This window comes from Carassius gibelio, chromosome B1 (genome assembly GCF_023724105.1).
Source record: "Carassius gibelio isolate Cgi1373 ecotype wild population from Czech Republic chromosome B1, carGib1.2-hapl.c, whole genome shotgun sequence".
Taxonomy (NCBI): domain Eukaryota; kingdom Metazoa; phylum Chordata; class Actinopteri; order Cypriniformes; family Cyprinidae; genus Carassius; species Carassius gibelio.
This window is the reverse complement of record NC_068396.1, coordinates 17,439,575-17,464,045: the sequence shown is the minus strand read 5'-3', so window position 1 is coordinate 17,464,045 and position 24,471 is coordinate 17,439,575. Positions and strand designations below refer to the sequence as shown.

Below are 24,471 nucleotides of genomic sequence, written 5' to 3'. Positions count from 1 at the left end.
AAACACGATAGAAAAAGGGCGAAAAACCAAAGTTTCACGCATGCTCACGCACTCACAGTCTTCAAACTACATGAGCGCTGTCTTACTCTCTCTCTCTCTCTCTCTCTCTCTCTCTCTCTCTCTCTCTCCCTCATGCATATTAACCAAAATCATTAGACACGATAGAAAAAGGGCGGAACGCCAAAGTTTCACGTGGAGCATTCAGAGATTTTTTTTTCTCCATGACACGCTGCTGGCTCCCACTGTTAATTTTTTTTTTTTTTTTTTTCTTTTTGGAAAAGCACTCTCTGAATTAGCTTAAAGCCCTCAAGTTTACATTGTTTACATCTCTGGCAGCAGATGGCGCTAAACTGCAGAAAATGCAGCCTTTACCCTAGAAACCCCATAAATAAATCAGCTGTACTACTTTTTAAAAAGTATTTTAAATAGCCATTTAGATTTGTGGATTGGCTATGATGTTCATAACAGCACTGAATACTTAATTTTGACTTAATAGGCTATATTAATATCTATTTTAACTTTTTTTGTACATTTGAATCTGGACTACAACATGCCCTAGATATTGTTTGAAAGTGTTCTTTATTGTTCATTCACACTTTACATTAGGGCTTCATTAGTTAACATTAGTTAATTCATTAGTTAACATAAACTGCCAATTTAAAATTCTTTTGAATATTCATTAATCTTAGGTATTCCAATATTTAATAACTTGTTAAAATCGGAAGTTGCAACGGTGTTATTTCATAATCTAACATGAACTAAGACTTGTATATTTCAACAAAAATTAATAACTTCGTTAGCAAACGTAGCTATTGTTCATTGTGAATGTTAATGGTTAACTAATGGTCATATTGTAAAGTTAAACCTATTGCTCTTTATAGTTCTTTTGTACTTTAATCTGTGTAAAACGTTTAACCCTCTGGAGTCGATTAAAGAGCCACACAGATGGGAAATCAAAAATTACCTGTATTACAGTGTATGATGTAGCTGTCCATCTGTGTAAACAATGTGCAAATAATTAAACCAAAAAGTACACGATTTATAAAGTTATTGGCTTCTAAAGTAAGGAGTCGACTGTGAATCGCTGAAGCGAGTCGTTATAGATTTCAATTCTTTTGCCCATCCCTATGTACTTCACTAGGAGCACTTTGCATAATAATCTCCGCCTACCGTGTTGGGAGAAACGGAACACTGACCTGCCCCACCCCCACACAGACGCTCTGGTTGGTGTGATAGCATCATGTCGAGGAGACCGTTTGTTTTATTTTCACTGCCAAAGAATGAAGATCAGAAGAACCAATGGCTAAAATTAATTTTCACCACAATACCAGAGCAGTACAACAAATCCCTTTTGTTGTGTTCACAACATTTCACTGATGACTGCTTTTCTAATCTCGGTGAGTACAGCGGGATTTTCAAAGCGTTTGGCCATAAAAGATGGTTCATTACCAACTTAATTTTGAACAACGAGCATCTCCGAATCACAACGCGAAGTATGATTATGAAGTTATGTGTCTGTTTTCTCCCGAGCGTCTTATCAGTATGTGTGCTGTCTGCAGCCTTTGTTTGTGCTGATCGTCATGTACAAACACGTCATTAAAATGAAGTGTTACTCCGTGAATACTCAACGAAGAGACATGAGAGAGATATCTATAGAAAGCTTGACATGTCTACTTTAAAACTAAACAAGTGCTGCTAACAGATATTCTGTGATAAAGTAATAGATATGAAAACAACGCGATTTCTGTTTTTCATGTCTCCCTTCGTTATATCCAATGTGACCACGCCCCCACGCTGAACGCGCTATTCAGATTCAAACTGAAGTGCGCGGCTTGAATACACCCACACAGAAGAAAAAGCAGCGAGACTGTTCAAGTTTTTTTATTTTACTGTTTGCTTCGCGATGAGAGGAATAAGACATAATTCACCCCAAACAGATGCTAACGCATAGTTTACCATGGAGGTGTGTGCGGAACAACCAATCCAAACTGGTTATGTTAGTTGACCAATCAGAACACAGTATGCTACCGAAAGGTGGGGTTTAAGGAAACTGAATCTTTTGAACAGCTTTGCTCGAACCGTTTGGGGATCTCTGAGAATTGGTAATTTTAAAATGATATTTTGACAAAATGACTATGTTTTTTAACCTTGGATGGATTTAAACCTAATGTACAGGACTTATAAACAGTGATAGGAAGCTTAGAATTTTCATCTTACTGGCTCTTTAATGTGTATATGCGTTATGAGTCATTTTCTCCTGATAACCCCGAAAAGAACTTAAATTACCCTTTCAGTTTTAATTGTACAGATAAGAGCAATACATCAATCGAATCTGTAAAGGGTCTACATAATAACAAAAAATTTGTGCACTTATAAAATAAAGATAACAAACAAGGTGTGCTGTCTGCAGCCTTTGTCTGCGCTGATCTTCATTTACAAACACGGCATTAAAATAAACTGTAACTTTGTGAATTCTCAACGAAGAGACATGAGAGAGATATCTATAGAAAGCTTGACATGTCTACTTTTAAACTAAACAAGTGCCGCCGAAAACAGATATTCTGTGATAAAATAATCCATATGAAAACAACACGATGTCCGTTTTTCATGTCTCTCTTCATTATCTTCTAATGAGACACGCCCCACGCCGAACACGCTATTCAGATTTAAACTGAAGCATGCGGCTTGAATACGCCCACACAGAAGAAAAAGCAGCAAGACTGTTCAAGTTTTTTTTATTTTACTGTTTGCTTCGCGATGAGAGGAAGAAGTCATAATTCACCCCAAAAAGATGCGATGTGGTTGAGGAATTGAAAAATAGATTTCCTCAGAAAAAAAAGAATGTAGCACTTTATTCAGCAGAGATCATAAATATGAGTATGTCTCTTATTATTTATTTATATACTTGTACTAGTTTTCACACAACGTGTAAACATTTTACTAGTTAGACTTTTCCACACTATAATTCCTGACTAAATGTATAATCAAGTGAAATATTATGAAGTAACAATAATTCTTTTTTTTTTTTTTTTTTTTTTTTTAGAAAATCAGATTGTTAAAAGTATTTCTGAAGGATTGTGTGACTGGAGTAATGATGCAAAAAAATTGGTTTGAAAGTCAGCTTTGATCGTTCCTTATAAACTGTTTAAAACTGCTCCCCCAAGTGGATATTAAATTATGTTGTGGGATAATTAAATAAATTCTAAATAAACTACAAACATAAAATTATATTGATTTTTGTCCTCACATTCTTTCTTGTAACTCCTCCCCTCTCAGACACACAGCTGTCTGAAAGGCTCATAATCCAGCTCATTATGCAGGCCTTTGTCTTCTCAGATGTAAATCACAATGATATTCATGATAGTTGACGCCTACTCGCATGACTTTTACCAACAAAAAGTGTCTTAGAAAATTTAAATCAATATATTGTTTTCTCTAAGTGTGTAAACAAGATGATTTTCACATAATTTAGAAAGAAAAATTCTAGGCTACAAGCTCCAGTTCTCAAAAATCCCGGGAACCATTGTTCTTTGTGTTTTATTGCCTTATTCAAGTGATTTAACATTTTTAGTTTTTCACTTAGCGCGCATAATATTTTTTTTCTCAAAAATACAATCATGTACATACATGCTGCTCACATATTATAGCCCAGTTTGTGCTGATTACAGTGAGATTAGACTTTACCCATTTAGATATGTATAAGAAACTGAAAAAAGCACAAATGTCAGGGCATGACAAAACTTCTCCAGGCCCCAAAAATACCCTTAGACTCCAGAGGGTTAACTTAACTTCTTTTTCTGTATTGCTTAATTGTATTTGAATGTTTAGTTATTTTTGTTATAAAATGAAAGTTATTAAACCTGTTATACTGTATTATGACCACTTCTCTGAAACTAAATTTAAATGTTGAAACACTTCTTAAACCTGAAATAAATTTAGTAAATCCATTGGTCAAATGTTGTGTAGCCACCTGACTAATGAATGATCTCTATGTGAATGGAAGACTTTCTGAGTGAATATAAGCGGTAGACATTTTTAGAAAAGAACATTTAAAAGATCTAAAAGAAGAATTAGAGAGAATCAATAAATGAGGATTATTTTATTTCTATTGTGTGAATGTCATCATGGAATCCATAAAAAAAGTGTAGTCTGATTACAAGTATTTTAAAATGTAACTTAATAAAATTCCAAAAATTAAGCACTTGTAATTAGAGTTGTTAGCCTAATCTAGATTACACATAATCAGTTACTACCAAGCTCTGGGTATATAATAAGCCTATAACTGTATTATTCAAGAGCTAGACAATGAGGAATTACTGGTGCTGGCATTTATTCCACGTGGAACATTCATCATCTACAAATTACCACACCAATCCTTAGCAAATGCACCTGATTTTATACAATCCATTACTGCCACCTAGTGGACTAAACATCACACTCATTACATCCCTTTTCCTTGAATAAATAACAATACACCCCTTTTCATTGAATAAATAACAATACCCACTTAACAGTTCACACTATACACTCGTCCCACACCAAACCAATCAATTGCTCCATTTTACCATTTACAACACATTCCTTTTTCAATACAATTTTTTTTTTTTTTTTTTTTTTTTACAAATCTAGTCTAACAGGTGGTTTTCTAACACGATTAGATCTACGTAAAATTGGACTGTCAGTCTTTGGTGCAGATGAAACCAGTTCTGGAGACTATTCAGAGAGCTGAACCTCAGAAGGAGACTCAGCAACAGGAAGAGACACAGCAACAGCAACTTCATGAGAAGTTAGCACATCCAAGGGAGACAGTTCTATATTTGACTTGCAGACTTTTTGCAGATTTCAGCAAACTCCTCTGATTTCTCCTTAGCACTTGCCCATCCTCTGTTTGAACAAGATATGACCTTGGATTTACTTGTTTTAGAACAACAGCTTTCTTTCTCCATCCTGTTGGCTCCTCAATTCTAACCACATCCTGCTCAGAAAGAGGTATCAGTCGGCAAGATCCCTTATCATAAAATTATTTCTGTTTCCTTTTCTGATGTTACATCTCTTTCAATGTCAAACTTTTGTTTTCTCTTTTGAAAGACAACTTTGGCAATGTATCACGCAACTTACGGTTCATCAGTAGTTCGGCAGGAGATAACCCACAACCAAGTGGGGAAGAACGATAACTCAATGCCAGATATTCATCCGAATTACTCGCAGCTGCTTTTTTACAGTCTGCACCCCTTTTTCTGCTTTTCCATTTGCCTGGAAGGGGGCTCGACGTTGTATGCTTAAAGCCATACTGTTCTGCAAACAGTCTGAATTCACGACTACTATACTGAGGACCATTATCACTTTGCACAATGAAGGGAATTCCATGTCTGGCAAAATGCGTTTCATGTGATAAAGTTCACACAGGAACCATCATTCTGACTGAAAACTGGAGAACAATGGAGATATTAAAATACATACTCGTCTGAGTTTTATAATGTAGAACTAATGTAGTCTCATATATATTGCAGGGTTTAAATCCTGCCGGGGCTGAGGCACATAGACTCCAAAGCTCGACATTAACGTCAGACAAGTAACATGATTAAAACATGAGTAATCAAAAATAACTAGCCTATGTAAACACCAAAACTCAAGTATTATTCTGATTTTATTACATTTTAGAGTAAGAGGTGAATATTGGATATAGCTATCGTATACAATTATTGGCCACTTTATTAGGTACACCTTGCTACAGGTTGGACCCACTTTTGCCTTTAGAACTGCCTTAATTCTTTGTGCCATACATTCAACAAGGTGTTGAAAACATTCCTTAGAGATTTTGGTCCATATTGACATGATAGCATCACGCAGTGGTTGCAGATTTGCAAGATATAAATCTCCTGTTTTACCTCATCCTAAAGCTGCTCTATTGGATCGAGATCTGGTGACTGTGGAGGCCAATTTAGTAAAGTGAACTCATTGTCATGTTCAAGAAACCAGTCTGAGATGATCTGAGCTTTGTGACATGGTGCATTATCCCGTTGGAAGTAGCCATCAGAAGATGGGTACACAGTAGTCATAAAGGGATGGACTTTTTTTTTATTTTTTTTTTACCTTTTATAGAAGGCGTTTTCTACCTAATCTCACTAATACTCTCATTTAAAATTCTTCCATTTTATCTATAAATTCAGTTATAATAATGATTATCTATCTATCAAATTCATTAATTTATGCTATAAAAAAAAATACAATACTCAGGTAGACTGTGGAATTAAAAAATTTAAACAATGCTCAATTGATACTAAAGTGTGCCAAGAAAATATCCTCCACACCATTACACCACCAACAGCAGCCTAAACCGTTGGGACAAGATGGGATGGATCTATGCTTTCATGTTCTTTACTTCAAATTCTGACCCTACCATCTGAATGTCGCAGCAGAAATTGAGACTCTTCAGAACAACCAGACAATGTTTTTCCAATCTTCTGTTGTCCAATTTTGATGAGCCTGTGTGAATTGTAGCCTCCGTTTCCTGTTCTGAGCTGACAGGAGCAGCACCTGGTATGTTTTTTTGTTGCTGTAGCCCATCTGCATAACTTGGTTCTAAAGAGTGGTTATTTGAGTTACTGTTGCCTTTCTATCATCTCTAACCAGTCTGCCCATTCTCCTCTGACATCAAGGCATTTTCGTCCATTTATTCTGATAATTTTCGTGTCATAAAATGACACTTTAAAAGTTGTTTAAAACTCAAATCTGCGGTTTATTTATAAAGACAGAGCTTATAAAAAAAATATTTAGCCGATTTCGGAGCTCCGTGCGATCAACGGGAGCTCAGTGATCATGTATCTGCCTGTAAGTCGCTTTGGATAAAAGCGTCTGCTAAATGCATAAATGCATGCTAAATTCTTTTTTTGGGGGGGGGGGGGGGGATGGCACAATCAAGCGACGTTCCCTTGCAGAACGCAAGCTTCTAGAGGGAACATAAGTCTGAAGTAACAAATTTAGGTAAATGGGTGCAGAGCCAGTCAGTGTTAATTTTGGCAGGCATTTTTGACTTAGTCTTAGTCTTGAGACAAAAATGCTTAATAGTCTTAGTCACATTTTAGTCATTTGAGTCTCATAGTTTTAGTCTAGTTTTAGTCGACGAAAAGTCATTGCATTTTTGACAACTTTTAGTCAGCCAAATTGTGGTTGCCAAAATTTATTTTGGTAGCTATTTTATATGTAGTTTTCAAATTATAATAATCATTAATTCTTCTCTGTTTAGACCAAATCAATTAAGCTTATGATGAATTTGAATCAAGGATTGAAATTGGAAAACCTTGAATAAATTGACAATTTTCATTTTTGGTTGAACTATCCCTTTAAGTGAAAAAGGAGCAACTTATACAAATATTATATATATATATATATATATATATATATATATATATATATATATATATATATATATATATATATATATATATATATATATATATATATATATATAAAGAAGCACAATAAGACAAATAAAATAGAGATACAAATTAAAGAGTCAGTAAGATGAAAATTCTAAGCTTCCCATCACTGTTTATAAGTCCTGTACATTAGGTTTAAATCCATCCAAGGTTAAAAAACATTGTCATTTTGTCAAAATATCATTTTAAAATTACCTCAATTCTCAGAGATCCCCAAACGGTTCGCACGAAGCTGTACAAAAGATTCAGTTTCCTTAAACCCCACCTTTCGGTAGCATACTGTGTTCTGATTGGTCAACTAACATGCAAGCAGATTGGATTGGTTGTTCGCACACACCTCCACGGTAAACTATGCGTTAGCATCTGTTTGGGGTGAATTATGTCTTATTCCTCTCACCGTGAAGCAAACAGTAAAATAAAAAACTTGAACAGTTTTGCTGCTTTTTCTTCTGTGTGTGCGTATTCAAGCCGCGCGCTTCAGTTTGAATCTGAATAGCGCGTTCAGCGCAGGGGCGTGGTCACATAACGAAGGGAGACATGAAAAACAGACATCGCGTTGTTTTGATATGGATTACTTTATCACAGAATATCTGTTTTCGGCAACACTTGTTTAGTTTTAAAGAAGACATGCCAAGCTTTCTATAGATATCTCTCTCATGTCTCTTCGCTGAGTATTCACGGAGTTACACTTCATTTTAATGACGTGTTTGTAAATGAAGATCAGCGCAGATAGGCTTCAGACAGCACACATACTGATAAGACGCTCGGGAGAAAACAAACACATAACTTCATAATCATACTTCGCGTTGTGATTCGGAGATGCTCGTTGTTCTAAATAAAGTTGGTAATGAACCATCTTTTATGGCCAAACGCTTTGAAAATCCCGCTGTACTCACCGAGATTAGAAAAGCAGTCATCAGTGAAATGTTGAGAACACAACAAAAGGGATTTGTTGTACTGCTCTGGTATTGTGGTAAAAATTAATTTTAGCCATTGGTTCCTCTGATCTTCATTCATTGGCAGTGAAAATAAAACAAACTTGCCTTTACAATTAAAACACACTGTCTCCTCAACATGATGCTATTACACCAAACACAAACAGAGCGTCTGTGTGGGGGGGTGGGGCAGGTCAGAGTTCCGTTTCTCCCAAGACGGTAGGCGGAGATTATTATGCAAAGTGTTCCTAGTGATGTACATAGAGATGGGCAAAAGATTTGAAATCTATAACGACTCGTTTCAGCGATTCAGAGTCGACTCCTTACTTTAGAAGCCCATAACTTTATAAATCGTGTACTTTTTGGTTTAATTATTTGCACATTGTTTACACAGATGGACAGCTACATCATACACTGTAATACAGGTAATTTTTGATTTCCCATCTGTGTGGCTCTATAAACTCATTTTGTCAGATACTGTAGGTTTTACTTAACATGTAGAGTATACATTTATTTAACATCTTTTGTTGGTAAAGACAGATAGGTATTTAATTTGGAATGCGGTCCCTTTAAGACGGAAGGCATGCATGAAATACTGACACATGTTCAGTTTTCACCCACCTGTTCACGTTCACTTAATCCATAACTTACTTTAAGTGAGATACTCTACACGATAAACATTTTGACTGCTGTGTGTGTATTTGAGTGCTGAGAACAGATTGCGCGCTGTAGATGAGAACTGAGGAAGTGGAGCGTGCGCGAGAGAGAACACTTCTATCAGCGTGATTCCGCCTATCCCGTCTACTCTAACTTTAAGTTAATCGACAAAGAATTGTGACTCCAAGGAAAAACGGGACGTCTGGTCACCTCGTCCCTACTCCTTCGGGTGCTGAGGCCATTGTTTCAGATCACTAGTTCACGTTATATTAGTCCATCCACTGCGGCTGCCATACTGATATGCGAACGGCCCTTATCCAATCATAATCCAATGACAGGAACGCACATTTTGAAAGACAATAGCTTCTATAAGGATGCATTTTGAATGTCCGGTAGTCCCCAAATAAAATTATAGTCCAGTCTCGTCTAGTTAACGAAGACGCGGCATACATTTCGTCATAATTTCGTCATCAAATATTATTTTTAGTTGTCAATGTCTCGTCTTAGTCACATAAAAAATGTTCGTTAACGAATATTTTTCGTCGTCGTCTTCTTTAACGAAATTAACACCCTGGAGCCAGTGGTAGTTTTGTAGGCAAACATCAATGCCTTGAATTTTATGTGAGAAGCTATTGGAAGCCAGTGCAAATTGATAAACAGAGGTGTGACGTGTATTCTTTTTGGCTCATTAAAAATTAATCTTGCTGCCGCGTTCTGTATTAATTATAAGGTTTGATATAATTGGCTGGAAGACCTGCCAAGAGGGCATTGCAGTAGTCCAGCCTGGAAAGAACAAGAGCTTGAACAAGGAGTTATTCAGCATGTTCCGAAAGAAAGGGCTTGATCTTCTTGATGTTGAATAAAGCAAATCGGACAGTTTTAGCAATGTGGTCTGAGACAGTCAGCTGATCATCAATCATAACTCCAAGGCTTCTAGCTGTATTTGAAGGAGTTATGGTTGATGTGCCTAACTTGATGGTGAATTTGTGATGAAACGATGGGTTTGCTGGAATCACACGAAGTTCTGTCTTGGCAAGGTTGAGTTGAAGGTGATGGTCCTTCATCCAGGAAGAAATGTCTGTTAGACAAGCTGAGATGCGAATAGCTACCGTCGGATCATCAGGATGGAATGAGAGGTAGTTGAGTGTCATCAGCATAGCAGTGGTATGAAAAGCCATGTTTCTGAATGACAGAACCTAATAATGCCATGTAGACAGAGAAGAGAAGTGGTCCAAGAACTGAGCCTTGAGGCACCCCAGTAGTTAAATGTTGTGACTTGGATGCCTCACCTCTCCAAGATGCTGATAGGTAATGCTGATAGGTAAGTAAGTCTCAAGCCATTGAAGTGTGGTTCCTGAGATAACATTTGCCAGTAGGGTTGATAGGAGGATCTGGTGGTTAACCATGTCAAAAGCAGCGGACAGATCAAGCAGAATAAGTACTGAAGATTTAGATTTAGATTTAGATTGCTCTTGCCAGTCTTAGAGCTTCAACAACTGAGAGCAAGGCTGTCTCAGTTGAATGTCCACTTCTTACTGAACCTTTTTTCCTCGCTTCATCACTTTTAAATAGCTTATAAATCTTGTGCGTTATACTTTCACTTTTGAGTTAGTGGCAATTGGCAATTTGGTGTCAACTGCTTGAATGGACAAAAAAAAAAAAAAACTTCTATTAAATACAGACCTTTTATTAACATAACAAATAAAAATACCACCCTGCATAGGCGGAGGAAAACCTGAAAATCGGCAAACTGTGGAACCAAACAAATAAGAACCATGAACGTTTATTGCCCAGCCAATATTCTAATGAAAATCATTCGAAACGAATAAGAAAATAAAATAGGCCTAAATAAATTACACAAAGTTTAAATAATATAAAACCATATAAATAAGAAACGAATATAAAATAAAAACTTCCAAAATAACTTTAGCCTACATAAATGACAAGTCAGTTCTCTCTAAAAAAAAAAAAATAATAATTTTTTTATATATATACAGTTTGCCGATTTTCCTATATATATATATATATATATATATATATATATATATATATATATATATATATAGGCATTTATTTACAGCGGCTCGATGTTGGTTTCCTTCTATTTTTATGTTCTCTCTTTTCTCTCACGGGGTGCGTTGACTGGGCTATCATACCGAAGATAACCGCTTCTTCCTCTGTTATCTTCTTGATCTCTTCAACATTCGGATCATAGTCCCCTGGTAGCACGGGTTCAGGAACATTATAGAGCTGTGGTTCTCAACATTTTTTTTACCGGGCGCATTATGGTCCAAGTGCAAGTCTTGTGGGCCCACGCATATTATTTTCATATTACGTCACCATTACAAACCAACCTGATTTATAATATTACAGCCTAAACATTATGATAATAATAATATGAAGTTTACTCTAGAGATGTTTTGCCACATTTCTTCAATATTTCTTCAATTCCACATATCTTTTTTTCTCCCTTAAAAACAAACCAACAAACCAACAAAACCATTCAGATGCTCCATTTGATGACTATTTGAATTGAATTCTGCCAAAGTGCGCGCTTGTAGGCTATGTGTTTGTTAAATGCAGAACGTTGTCTGCTCATGTCTGAAAATAATAAATTAAAAAAATAATAATTCCACAAAAACATTAGGCTATGAACTTATATTTCTTTAATACATTTTTAAATTAATGTAAAAAATAAAATTGTAAAACTGAAAGGTTTTTTGTGTGTGTGTGTGTGTGTTCAGCATGGTGGGCCACATTTGAATTTGTGACGGGCCGCGGGTTGAGAACCACTGGTCTTGCTTCTGGCAAAGCTTCATTTTCCCCGTCTAAAATAGATATGATGCCGGCTTTAAAGGGATAGTTCACTCTCAAATTAAATTTTGGTATGTTTTAGCTTACCTCAAGGGCATCCAAGATGTAGGTTTCTTTGTTTCCGCAGTATTTCCCATTTTGATATTTTTAGGTCAAACCGTTCTTGTCTGTGACTCATATAATGGAGTTCTATGGTCACCACCTCAAAGAGCAGGCTCAAAGGAGTCCAAAATAAACAATTCCCCATCATAAGTGCACTGATGACCTAAGACACGAAACGAGCGGTTTGTGTAAGAAAACGAAGAGTATTTCTATAGTTTTTACCTCTTGTACACAACCACATCCAACTGATCTGAGTGCGCGAGTGCTTCCTGATGTGATGTGCGCCCGCGTTCTGGCTTAGTCTGCGCAAGCGCGGAAAGCGCCGGAAGTGATCTCTTGCGCGTGTACATCACTCATTGTTTACACTTACTGTCTATGGTTTACACAGAGATTTCAGAAGTGTTACCTTTCACTGTGAAGATCTAAACATATTTAGATGTACATGAAATTGCAATGGAAGACGATTTCAATATATCCATAGACAACGTTAAATTTTTTTCACAACCATATTTATTTGAACCAGAATACACAGACCAAGTACTCAGGAGCGATCTGCTGCAGCAACACGTCTTCAAGCCTCAGAGAGACCGAGATCTCTTCAAAATTAGTGGTGTTTTAGTAGCAAGTGTTGTGAGATGCCAACAGAAGTGGAGAGCATATGTTGTCATGAATGGAACAACTACAAGATGACAACGAGGAAATTGACAGTATCGCATCACACACACCTGCCTGAATGAGTTCCTGAGTTTTCTCCACTGTTGAGACGCAGCATTTTGCACGTTGTGTTTAGTTTGCCACGTATTAACTGGAGTGAGTGATGTGTTGTATTTTTATTATAATCACAACGATTATAGAGTGCATTATAAACAAATTAATTATTTACAATTACCGCATTATATTTCAGACAGTGCAGATTGGCGGCGTATCGTGTGGTAAACAGTAAATAGTGAGTGACGTGCATGCGCGAGAGATCACTTCCGGCACTTTCCGCGCTTGCGCAGACTAAGCCAGAACACGCGCACTTCACATCAGGAACCACTCGCACACTCAGATCAGTTGGACGTGGTTGTGTACAAGAGGTAAAAACGATATAAATACTGTTCGTTTTCTTACACAAACCGCTCGTTTGGTGTCTTAGGACATCAGTGTGTACTTATGATGGGGAAATGTTTCATTTGGACTCCTTTGTGCCTGCTCTTGGTGGTGACCATAGACCTCCATTATATGAGTCACAGACAAGAACGGTTTGACCTAAAAATATCAAAATGGGAAATACTACGGAAACAAAGAAACCTACATCTTGGATGTCCTTGAGGTAAGCTAAAACATACCAAAATTTTATTTGAGAGTGAACTATCCCTTTAAAGTTGGCTGTCAGATGTCCGTCCTCATCCGATGGGGCCAATGATTCCTCTTTAATGAGACGCAGCACAGGGAGAAGAGATGATGCTGATCTGTGAAGTGACTGTCTCCTTGCACGCAGCATTGTAGCTGCATTCAGTTTTTAATTATAGTGTATGCTTTCTTTTAAACTAAATTATTATAATTATTATTTTTACTTCATTAAGTACAAATCAATATTTTAAGAAAAAAACTAATGCTTAAAAAAAAAAAAGAATCAGAAAAGGCAGTGGGGACGGTGGGAAAGTGATGTAATGCCTGTTTCAAACATACTTGTCTGCAGTGCGTATGCTTTGCGTATTGTTTTACGCACTCATGTTAATGGATTCCAGCGAAGAAACAAGGCAACATTATATATGCACTTTTATAGAGGCAGAAAAACAAAGTTATTTAAGACCCATTGGATTGCGTGTAATAAAGATTTAAATGCAAAAGGCACGAGAGTCTACTGTTTCTGTCAGTGATGAGTTTTAATTTTAAATGTTTGTGATAGCCTAACAAGAAAAGTAGGCTAAGTTTGTGTCTGTCAATTTTCCCCAACCAAAAAAAAAAACCATCACATTTATTTAATGGAACAGCTTCAGATGGAAGGGCCTAATTATAAAAAAAAAAAATAATAATAATTAGAGACTACTTTTAGGAAGTTGCACTTATTACAAATAAATAGCATTTGTGTTTAACAGTTTTTCATATATAGAAATAAATTAATGTTGGCAACCAGATATAGTTCAGCTTTTAAAAAATAAAAAAGGGCAGGTACACACATGGGTATCTTCAGTGTACTGCAGACAGCTGCAATGGCCCATTCTCCATGTTCTCTGGCAATTCTCACAGTCCTTTCCACCGCTAAGAAAAGGGAGTTCCATCTTGTTGCATTTGGCTTCAAGAGCTGGAGTTTGCAAGTCTCCTCAATGATCTCTGCTGCTGTGGTGGATCTTGCACTTTTATTCCACAGACTCCAGCACTTTGAGAATGTTGAGCATGAGACCCTTTTGTAAACCGTGTTAATATTTGCCTCTTCAACATCATTTGTTCACACCAAGTTGAGAAGGTGGCAGGCGCAGCGATGGTGTTTGGGGAAGCTGATATTCCAGGCAGTCATCCTCATCCAATACGGCTCCAGCTTCAACAAACTCCATGCTCTCAGTGCTATCCTGCTCTTCATCATCATATTCATCATCACCACCATCATCTCCTTTACCACTCTCTGCTGCTAAATTGTTATATTCATCAGTCGGACCATAAACCCTAAAATCTTTTACGAAATTTGAGTCATTGTCAGATGTGGTGCGGGTATGTGGTCACGGATATTAAATTCACTGTGGATATCGTTCAGAGCACTGGCAAGAACAGCAAAAGTACGTGAACCTTTAAGCTGTATGCAGGCTAGGGCAGCGCAACATCTTGTCATACTGTAGTCTGGAGGTTCTGTCCAATGTGCTGTGACACCTATGAATCAATGCCTGTAAGCTGCCCAGCAGTCATTTGTAGTGGCAGTGAACTGAAGTTCACTTAGAGTGGTTTTCAGATTGTTTTTCATTTCCAGGGAAGCCTTCTCTACTTTGTTCACAACAGTTTTGCATGAAATCACATTAATATTGGACTGGAGAAGATGAACAAGATCTATGAAACCATGGTGCTCAACTACATTAGATAGGTGAAGGCATTGTATGATAAAATGGAGGACTGATTTATCCAAACTGGCCTGGGACACTCTTCTGGGTTCCCATAACTTAGCTTGCTTGGACGGGGGGCTTTCATCTGGTGCTCCTTCTGGGTTTTTTCTTAGGGCGTTTGAAGTGAAAGTTTTGTATCTCTCTAGATGATTAGGGTGTTTCTCTGTGGGAAAATATGCATCATTGAATCATTTACAAAAACACACATTATCAACCCGATATACTTTTTTGTATATCTGGCTACATTTCTCCGTGTGCTTTCCAATTAGGACAGCCACCTTACCTCACACTTCTCATCTTTACTAAATTGTAAAAAAAAAAAAAAAAAAACATTAAGTTGGGTGAGGAAATGGGAAGAATTAGGGCTGAAACGATTCCTCGAGTAACTCGATTACAAAAAATGATGGAGGCAAATTCCTCTGCCTCGAAGCGTCTGTTAATTTATTTAAAATCTCATTTTTTAATATGACAACGCGTTTACGTCACCCACAAAGTGGAAGGAGAGACAAGCACTGCGTCCGAAAGATCACATACTGTAAGGAGTCAGCAGTGTTTTGATTTGAGGGCTCGGGCAAACGTAAAGAGAACGTCATGGCTTGTGTCCATTGCAAGATAGAGCTGGCATACCACAACTGGGGCCCTATGATTTCCGCGATGCAGGAAACGTGGAGAGAATCACGGAATCCAGTCATAAAAACGGAATTTATAGTATAACGCGGAATGGCACGGAATTTGCCAAATTTTGAATGAATTAATCAAAAATAGGTCATTGCACTTACATCAAATCATGATATGGACTAATATCTGTAAATATTAAGCCGGAAAAGTCTATTTAAATATTAATCCTGCATGTTCTGCGTGTCTCTGTTAATGAATGGAGCAGAAGCGCGACTTCCATTATAAAACACACTGAAGCGCACGTAACACTCCGGTGATTTCAGCGTCTGCTTTCTCACTAAATAAGGACGTAAACACATGAACATCTCCACAACTGCTCTGACAGTCACTTCATGAGCATTTGACCGTTTGATTTAAGTAAAACTAGCATCACATCACATACACAGAACTGTAAACGTACGTCAACCCGTCAAAATAAAAGTCCTGTTTAGTTTAAAGACAAGTATTTGCCAGAGATGATTTACTATTTTTCAGCAGAATGTACATAGCCTACTACAAAAATAAAAATCAAATATTATTTTTTTTAAGGTTTAATCACACAACATTTCTACCATGTTTTATTTTTAATAGTAAATCCCCTTTGTTTACCAAAAAGTTGTTTGCTTAATTTTCAATAATTAAAAGATAAATTAAATTAATGTTTTATGTGTTTAATGTTTAATGTGCATCTCAGAAAATGCTTTATTTAAAACCACAACTGAATGGCACTTAATTCATCTGTCAACTTTGTCATTGTTCACAGTACAAGTACAGACAGAGAAACAATGGGTAGTACTTAAATGTTTATTGTTGATGTATGCATTGCATTCTATGCATATAAAAAATAAAAATATATTTTTTCTAATAAAGGAAACTTAGTTGTTCATTTTAAGAGACCCAAGAGTCTTGTTTTCTCTTGCATAATTAATATTGCACTTTAATTAAGCAAAAACACATTTTATCCGATTACTCTATGGAATTTTTGGTACAATACTTGTTTACTAAAATATTCGATAGCTACAGCCCTAGATAGAATAGGCATGACCTCAAAGCATTGAATTTAAACCGCATTGAAACCAACAGGGCCACTCAAAACAAATGTGACAAAGAGCTGATATAAATAGCACCTAACCTAACTAACAGATTTCTTGTGTGTACCACTGATACATACTAGGAGTAGAAAGTTACACAGAAGTCACAGTTCGGTTCATATCTCAGTTCAGACATCACGGTTCGGTACAATGGAGGGAAAAGCAAAACCAAAATGTAGAATGCTTGTGCATGTCTCAGGCTATACCACTAAAGGAAAATAAATAATTTAAACTGTTAGCCAACAACCCCCATAATGGGACTCACAGCTGAAAGTGCTCTACCAAACTTATAATTGTAACAGTTTCCTACTTCAGTGTGTTACAAACATAATTTTGGTGTCTTTGGAAAGAAGACTCTTTGGGCTTTACTTTTTATTAACCAGATTTGATAATGCTCAAAAATATTAAAAGTTATAGACACTTAAGTGCCTTGAATTTTTTATTTTTTTTTACCACACTTTATATTTTTTTATTTGTTATAAAAATACATGAAATGAGTCCTGGAGCAATCTAGAAAAGTAATAGGTTGGAAGTCACATGTCTCATGAGTTTCTATTTCAAATCTGAATAAAATATCATCAAAAAATGAGACTCCTGCAAATATTTTTATAAAATACTTTATATAAAAAAATATTTCCCCATAGTATTGAAGGTTTCTACAAACTATTTAGTTAGTAAGTTAGTTAGTTAGTTAGTTTTTTTTCCATTATAAAACACTAGACAGAAACTTAGACATCACATAAGTGATTTATTTGAGCACTAGAAAAATACAATAAGAATATTTGAGTAATAAAAATAAGAATAACAAGAAAAAAAAATACTTTTAACTTTGTTTGCCAGTTACAGAAAATCCTGAGATTTTCATTTTTCATTTACAATGAATTACGATGCAAATAAGTGCTGATAGGCACTTATACAGTTGGTAATAAAACAAATGCACCATAAAGTAAATAATCCACTCTCTATATTCATATAGACGCGTTCATTTTGATAGTCGTGATCATACAGTAATAGCGAGCTGATTTGGGCTGATTTGCACTCAAACAGATGGTAATCATGCAGATACATTCACATTCAACATAAAACACACTCTCACATATATAAAAACTGTTGAAAAATAAAAGAGAAACAGAAAAAGGCGAGCGCTATAAGTTCTGCCTCCATCAGCTCACAGATGCGTCAGAGCGTGTCACGAGGGAGTGCCAAAATTCAAATATACTATCTTTCGCCTATCTATTTCCGGTGAATCGTCTCATTCAGTTTGTGACACTGTACTCTGCAAAACCGTGCCTTTTTTTACTACCAAGACGCAGTTTCCGACCGTGAGTTATTCCATAACGGACACAAACAGTTCAGTCGCTGAAGAACTGAAACGTAAACAAAGGAATTATGATCCATATTATTATGATCCATAGTTTATTAATTAAATTAATAAAAAAAAACTTTAAGATATGTAATTTTGTACCTGAATTAATTGAACATTAATTTGCTACCATTTCAGATTAATATATTTGTTTTCCTTAAAATTAATTAACCGTAACAAACACTTGCAGTGTGAATGATGCCCCTTATAAACAAAATGACAGAGTATGTTCTTATGTTTCCACTGTCCGATCGCGCCCGCGCCTCACACACACACACACACACACACACACACATAAATATAAGTAAACACTTTGTGAATTTTCAATTGCACCTCTCTTTCTCTCTCTCTCTCTCTCTCTCTCTCTCTCTCCCTCTTGGAGCTACAGAACCCCTGTATCTAACAGTACGTCCACATTAGATTAATTAATTTACACTCGAGTTTTATTTATTTTTATACCTTGTATATTCTCTGGGTATATTCATGCACTGAATCGTGATGCCCGTATCGTTTCGGTTCAATACAATAATACATGTACCGGTCCACCTCTAATACATAAGCAAAAGCAAACATTGTAAATCGACCAATATAAGCCTTGGCCTACTCTAAAATGAATTAATATAATAATAACAAAGAACACAGCTTACCTGAGAGAGAGGAGAGTTCTTGAAAGCCAAAAGTAAATTTTTCTTTGGTTCACAAAGTTTGCAGTGCATTTTGCGAGTATTTTTTGTTTTCTGACTATTACAAACAATTCTTTGAGGTAAGGCCAGGGATGTGGAGGGTTTTGCTGTTCGCCATCACTAGAACTACAACCAACGTTCTCGCCTGTGCTTGCAGACACTTTGGACTTTTCGCCAGACATCATGCTCTTACCAACTGAATCTCTGACACATTTGCTGCAGTTTGAATGTGCACTTTGTTTCGTGCCATGCAAAGAAAAGATGGACAGCCCACACACCAATGACATCTCTGAATGTTATGGGTTTCTGTGCCTCATCCAATGAAATCAGTCTGGCGTTGGAAAAAAGAATAGAAAAAAATCAGAAACTAAAGTAACAAGCTTGTTTTTAAAATGGAAGGAGTAGAAAGTACAGATAATTACGTTTAAATGTAATGGGTAGGAGTAGAGCAGAGTCAGCATGAACCCGGAGAGCAGAGTCAGCATGATCTCCTGTTGCTGATCCATGCGGGTGACTGGGGTGGATGAATTCAGAAAGTGATGTGGAACTTGTTGCTTCCATGACTGGTCAGAGTGACCAGGCTAAATCAGGGTGAGGAAGCAAGTGTAAGTATAAGTAAAGGAATTTATTTACGGAGTCAGATACTCTAGGAATAATGCCATTAACAACAGGTGAGTGAGGTGATGTCTGACGGTGAACCGGGAAATAGTGATGTCTGATGGTGATCCAGGAAGTGGCGGTGAGGAGATGCAGCAGGAGAGCGTGACACAGGAACTGAGATGAGCAATCCGTGGGTGTGAAGAGTTGATGGGGTTCCAGAGGTTTAGAAGATCCAATGAAGAGAAGAATACTGAGAAACAGGAACGAGAGACGAGACATAGGGATCGGGTAATGAGTAGCAGCTGGTGATGATGAACATTTAATAGAGACGCCCACATGAAACAATCAGTGCTGACGAGAGACACACACAAACTCCACACACATAGTGCAAACCCGAGACCACAGTTTACCAAACGTGACAGATGTTTATGAAGTTTATGAGTCCGAGCTAGGAATGAAGAGCCGTTCCTGGTGATGCTCAGACAGGCCTCCAAAGGTGTCAGTGGCACAGTTTAATGCAGACTCGTTGGCTCTAAGCTGTGATTTACATGAGGTCAGTCAGTAGATTAAAAATCTTTCTGAATATTAAAATGAATGTCTTATCATGATCTGGTCCATAAGCTACAGTTCACTAGACTACACAATCATAGGGAAGACTGCTGATCTGACAGCTGTCCAGAAAACAATCGACACGTCGCGTCGCGCCACATGTAGGACAACTCAAGGTATCGCACACTGGACGCGCACATTCTATATGCGTGAGCTCAATTTCGCAGCAAGATGGGAGAGTTTTAACTTCATCTATTATTATTATTTTAAATATATGATTTTAATTGATAAAAACTGAGTTTTGAACGTTAATTAATGAAAAGAATCTGTGTTATTATAATAAGTCTGTTATTGTTTTGTTGTATCTGTTGTCTAGGCAACTGTGCAGCTGAAAACGTAACCAAACACTTTTTGTAATGTTTTATTTGAATGAAACAAGTGTACTGTATTTTAATTTCAGTTTCAGTTTATAACATCTGGGGTTTTTTAATATAAAACTATGCGGATGGCGCTCTGTGGCGCGGCAGAAATTTGAACAGCGTTCTGAGTCGTAGCTGGGCGCCGCGGACAGACGCCGAATGGCGCCACCGGTGTGTGTACACCCATAGAGAATAATGTGTTCGAATTTTAAAGACGTGGCGCGACGCTGCGCTTCTCGTCCGGTGTGCGACCCCCTTGAGGCTGGGGTCAAGGCATACAGACATGTCAAGGAATTTGGCTTCAGTTGTCGTATTCCTCTTGTTAAACTTCTCCTGAACCACAGACAATGTCAAAGGCATCTTACCTGGGCTAAAGATAAAGAACCAAAGACTTAAACTACTTCAGTCTGTGTGCATTGAATTTATTTAATACGAGTTTCACAATTTCACAATTTGTGTTGAATTACTGAAATAAATTAACATTTCCACAACATTATCATTTGTTAAGATGCACCTATATGTATGTGTGTGTGTGTGTGTGTATATATGTGTAAATAAATAAATAAATAAATATAGCAAATTCTAAAAAAGTAAAACATAAACATAGCCAAAAATTACCCACTGCACTTTATCCTGAAGATACAGTATGGGGTGGTGGCTGCATACTAGGTTCTTTATTGCTGCTTGCAGCTATATTTCAAATATTGGCATTGTGGTAAAACAAATTTGGATAATTTTACCTGTCTAGTCAGTTTTAATTTAATGATAGCTGGGCTTTAGTTACTTTTACCAAACTTATTTTTTTTTCCTCTCTCTCTCTCTCTCTCTCTCTCTCTCTCCAGGCTCACTACATTAAGGCTACAGCGTTTAGGAGCACTGGCCGCAATGAGGAGGCTCTACAAGAGTATTTTTACTGTTTGGCTCTGAAATTTGACTGGATTGCTGTAAAACTGGAGGCCCAAAAGGTACATTAAAATATATTTATTCATGAATCTCAGATCCGTTTCTCAATGGTTTGTTTTCTTATTGTTGATTTTAAAGTTTAAACCCTTTAGATTCTTTGATTCATCAAGTTTTCATTATTACTTTTGTATACGTTTTTCTGTCTATCTACAGATCCTGAGTCATATGTTCTCTTCGGTCTTTGCAAATAATGGTCTGGCCACGTCCATGCAGCCCCTTCCAGTTGGATCCACCTCTCGTATCAAACCTTCATCCCTCCTAAGCTCTCTTCACTCCTCTCTTCCTAGAGATGGAGTCAAAGCAGGCTGCTCCAAGGTTACTGCGCTAAAATATAACTAATTTAAACAACTGCACAGATTTGCTACAATTGAGATATTGTCACACTGAACATTTCAAAATTACATTTTGCTTTGCAAAGCAATTTTAGATTCATAGCATAAATCATAGCACCATCAAATTTAAAACTGTTTTGTTTGTGTATGTTAGGAAGCAACACTCAATTGCAGCAAGTTCAAAGATGAGAACTCTTCTATTTTACAAAGATCTGAAAATGTGAACTCTGTTGGCCTCAGTTCACTTTTTGTTCAGCCAGTCCTAAAAAGGAAATGGACCGAAGATGTTAAGGCCTTTGAGCCACCCAGAAAACAGCTTAAAGAAGGTATGTGGTTTAAAACCATGATGTATTTATATTGAAAAAAAAAAAATATATATATATATATATATATAATACAACAAATATTTTGAAGGAATAATTAATATCTGACTAAGATCTATAACTGGTTGTACAAACACACACTCACTCTCTCTTGCTCTCCCTCTGTTTCTGTCTACTTGCTTCATTCCCAGATAAGGCATCTTCACGTAAAATTCTCCCTACTTTTTCTGGGGGGAGGCAAGTTCAGTCACAGCTTTTGGACAGTGCAGATTTTGAATGTTCTCTCTGCATGAGGTGATGATAAATTCTCTCTTTGAAAATAACACCAAAATTTCCTGATAATTTACATGACTATATATCAATCAGGGTGTTCAAGTCTTTCTTCAGTCAAAAAGAAATATAAGGTTTTTGAGGGAAACATTCCAGGACAGGTACAATGGGTAAAAGGTCAAATTAGCTTTTTCAATGCAGCTCGTGGAACACGTACAAACAAAAAAAGAAAGCGATATCTTCAGGAGAGAATAAGGCCAAAACATCAAACAAAACAATCTAACTGGAGTTAGTGACCTATAACTATACTAACAAAAAAAATGACAGATTTGTACCCTAGCTCCCTTCCTAGCCCCAAAACTGGAGAAAATAGGGTTAAACAGAAATGGCACCCACCTCCCTAAAGTTTCCAAATCAAAATAGTAAACAAAACACAAGTAGGCAAACATTAAAGTAGCCGCTAAGAGATGTTAATAGTAGCAGCTATAAACCAAGCAACATAAACTAAAAAGTGAAGGATAATACAAATCTCTTAAACTAAAATAACAAAAGGTAAGTATTAAGGAACATCACAATGAACAACAATGAACTACAATACCAAAGCAGAACACTAAGCAGCTCAACAACCACCAACTGAGACAACAGGCTGTGCAGCACACAGACAGCGCTCTGGAGAAAGATCTTGTGGAAACCTTCTCTCTTCTCTGGTAGCTGGAGCTCTGCTTTTATTCTTGATTGGTAGGCAGGATCATCTGGGAGCAATCAACTACTTGCCAGGCAGTTTGAGTAGGAGAAGCCAAGAAAAAACACGGAAAGAAGAAACGCACATTAAAAGAAAATATAAATAAATAAAGACTTTGTCTCTGGACGCCCCAAGCCACCCCTCAAATACAGTGACAATTTCTTTACACACCCAAACCCGGGGTCCGCGGGTTATGAGACAACCCACGCATGGCAAGTTCATGCCAAACTAGAGTAACGACGAGATGAGATTAATCCTCCAGTTACTTGCAGCGCTCCAGTCTGCAATGCTCTGAAAGCTGCCAGTTCACACCAATGCAACGAGACAGTGTGTTGCATCATCTTAGCACAATGACTCTTTGTACTTCTGTCCAAGTTCTGACTTTTTCGGCTATTTTTTGTGGCTGGATATATATAATTTGTTGCATCTAAATATGAATGAGGATACGGTTGTTGATAAATCGAATTGTTATTGACTGTTGTTCTTATTATAATTTAGGGGGCTAAAATAGGCCTAACGACGTCCCTGGTGAAAGTGAAACCACTTTATGTGGCCTTCCAAAAGAGGACACAACTAGAAATCAGTAGTTAAGTTTTATTTGAAGAGTTTGGTTCCAAAATGCAATAAATCCATTTTGATTGATTTGAGTAAAATATGTTTTCTTTACCAAGAAAGTGGTAAGATGAAAAACACTATTTTTTCAAAATGTTTTCAAACTTTCATATAGGATCTCTATGATAACATACTGATAGAAATAAATTATAGCCTGAATGCACTGTAAGTCGCTTTGGATAAAAGCGTCTTCTAAATGCATAATTTTAAATGTAATAACATAAAAAATTCAAATCCAGGTTTTGATTTTCAAAGATTTACTATGAAATGTATTTTTTTCCCCCCAAAATGCAATAAACCCATGATATTTTTTTCTCAAAATGCAATAAATCCATTGAATCAAAATTAGTAGTATTTCATATTGAAACTGTTGAAAATACACAACATAGAACACCCTCTGGACTTGGTCAGCATTAATCTAATATACAGACACTGAACTAAAAATACATTCATCAGTCATCGCTTTCAAAATGAATTCAATGGGTCATCTTGTTAATTCTATAAATTAATTACAGCAATAAAATAAAATTTGATTATGAACAAGAACATGAACAACAATATCACATTTAACCACAGAAATTCCATAATGTAATTTGCCTTACATTCAACTTCAAAAAGTACATTAATCTTTGCCATGTTGCATTCATGTAGTTGACTAGTGCTATGTGCTGTATTAACAAAATCATGAATGGCATTAATAAAAACACTTACACCGACAAGCTACGCAATATCGCGTTCATAATTGAATGCGATTCATCTAATGAACGCTATATAGTGTTGCTTGTCAGGGATCTACCACTCTGTATTAAATGCATCTGAATAATTTCCATCTGAAAGCACGTC

At 36.6% G+C, this 24,471-nt stretch overlaps 1 protein-coding gene across 3 annotated transcripts in view; it reads left to right on the top strand.

Moving 5' to 3' along the window:
* LOC127949643 (LON peptidase N-terminal domain and RING finger protein 2) overlaps positions 1 to 24,471 on the top strand; it is a 121,710-nt gene that overhangs the window by 84,420 nt on the left and 12,819 nt on the right. For all 3 annotated transcript variants that reach the window (XM_052547082.1, XM_052547083.1, XM_052547081.1), the window contains exons 4-7: positions 21,229 to 21,351; positions 21,503 to 21,664; positions 21,836 to 22,007; positions 22,196 to 22,298. In XM_052547082.1, coding sequence (XP_052403042.1) covers positions 21,229 to 21,351; positions 21,503 to 21,664; positions 21,836 to 22,007; positions 22,196 to 22,298 — 560 coding nt within the window. The remainder of the gene's footprint in view (positions 1 to 21,228; positions 21,352 to 21,502; positions 21,665 to 21,835; positions 22,008 to 22,195; positions 22,299 to 24,471) is intronic.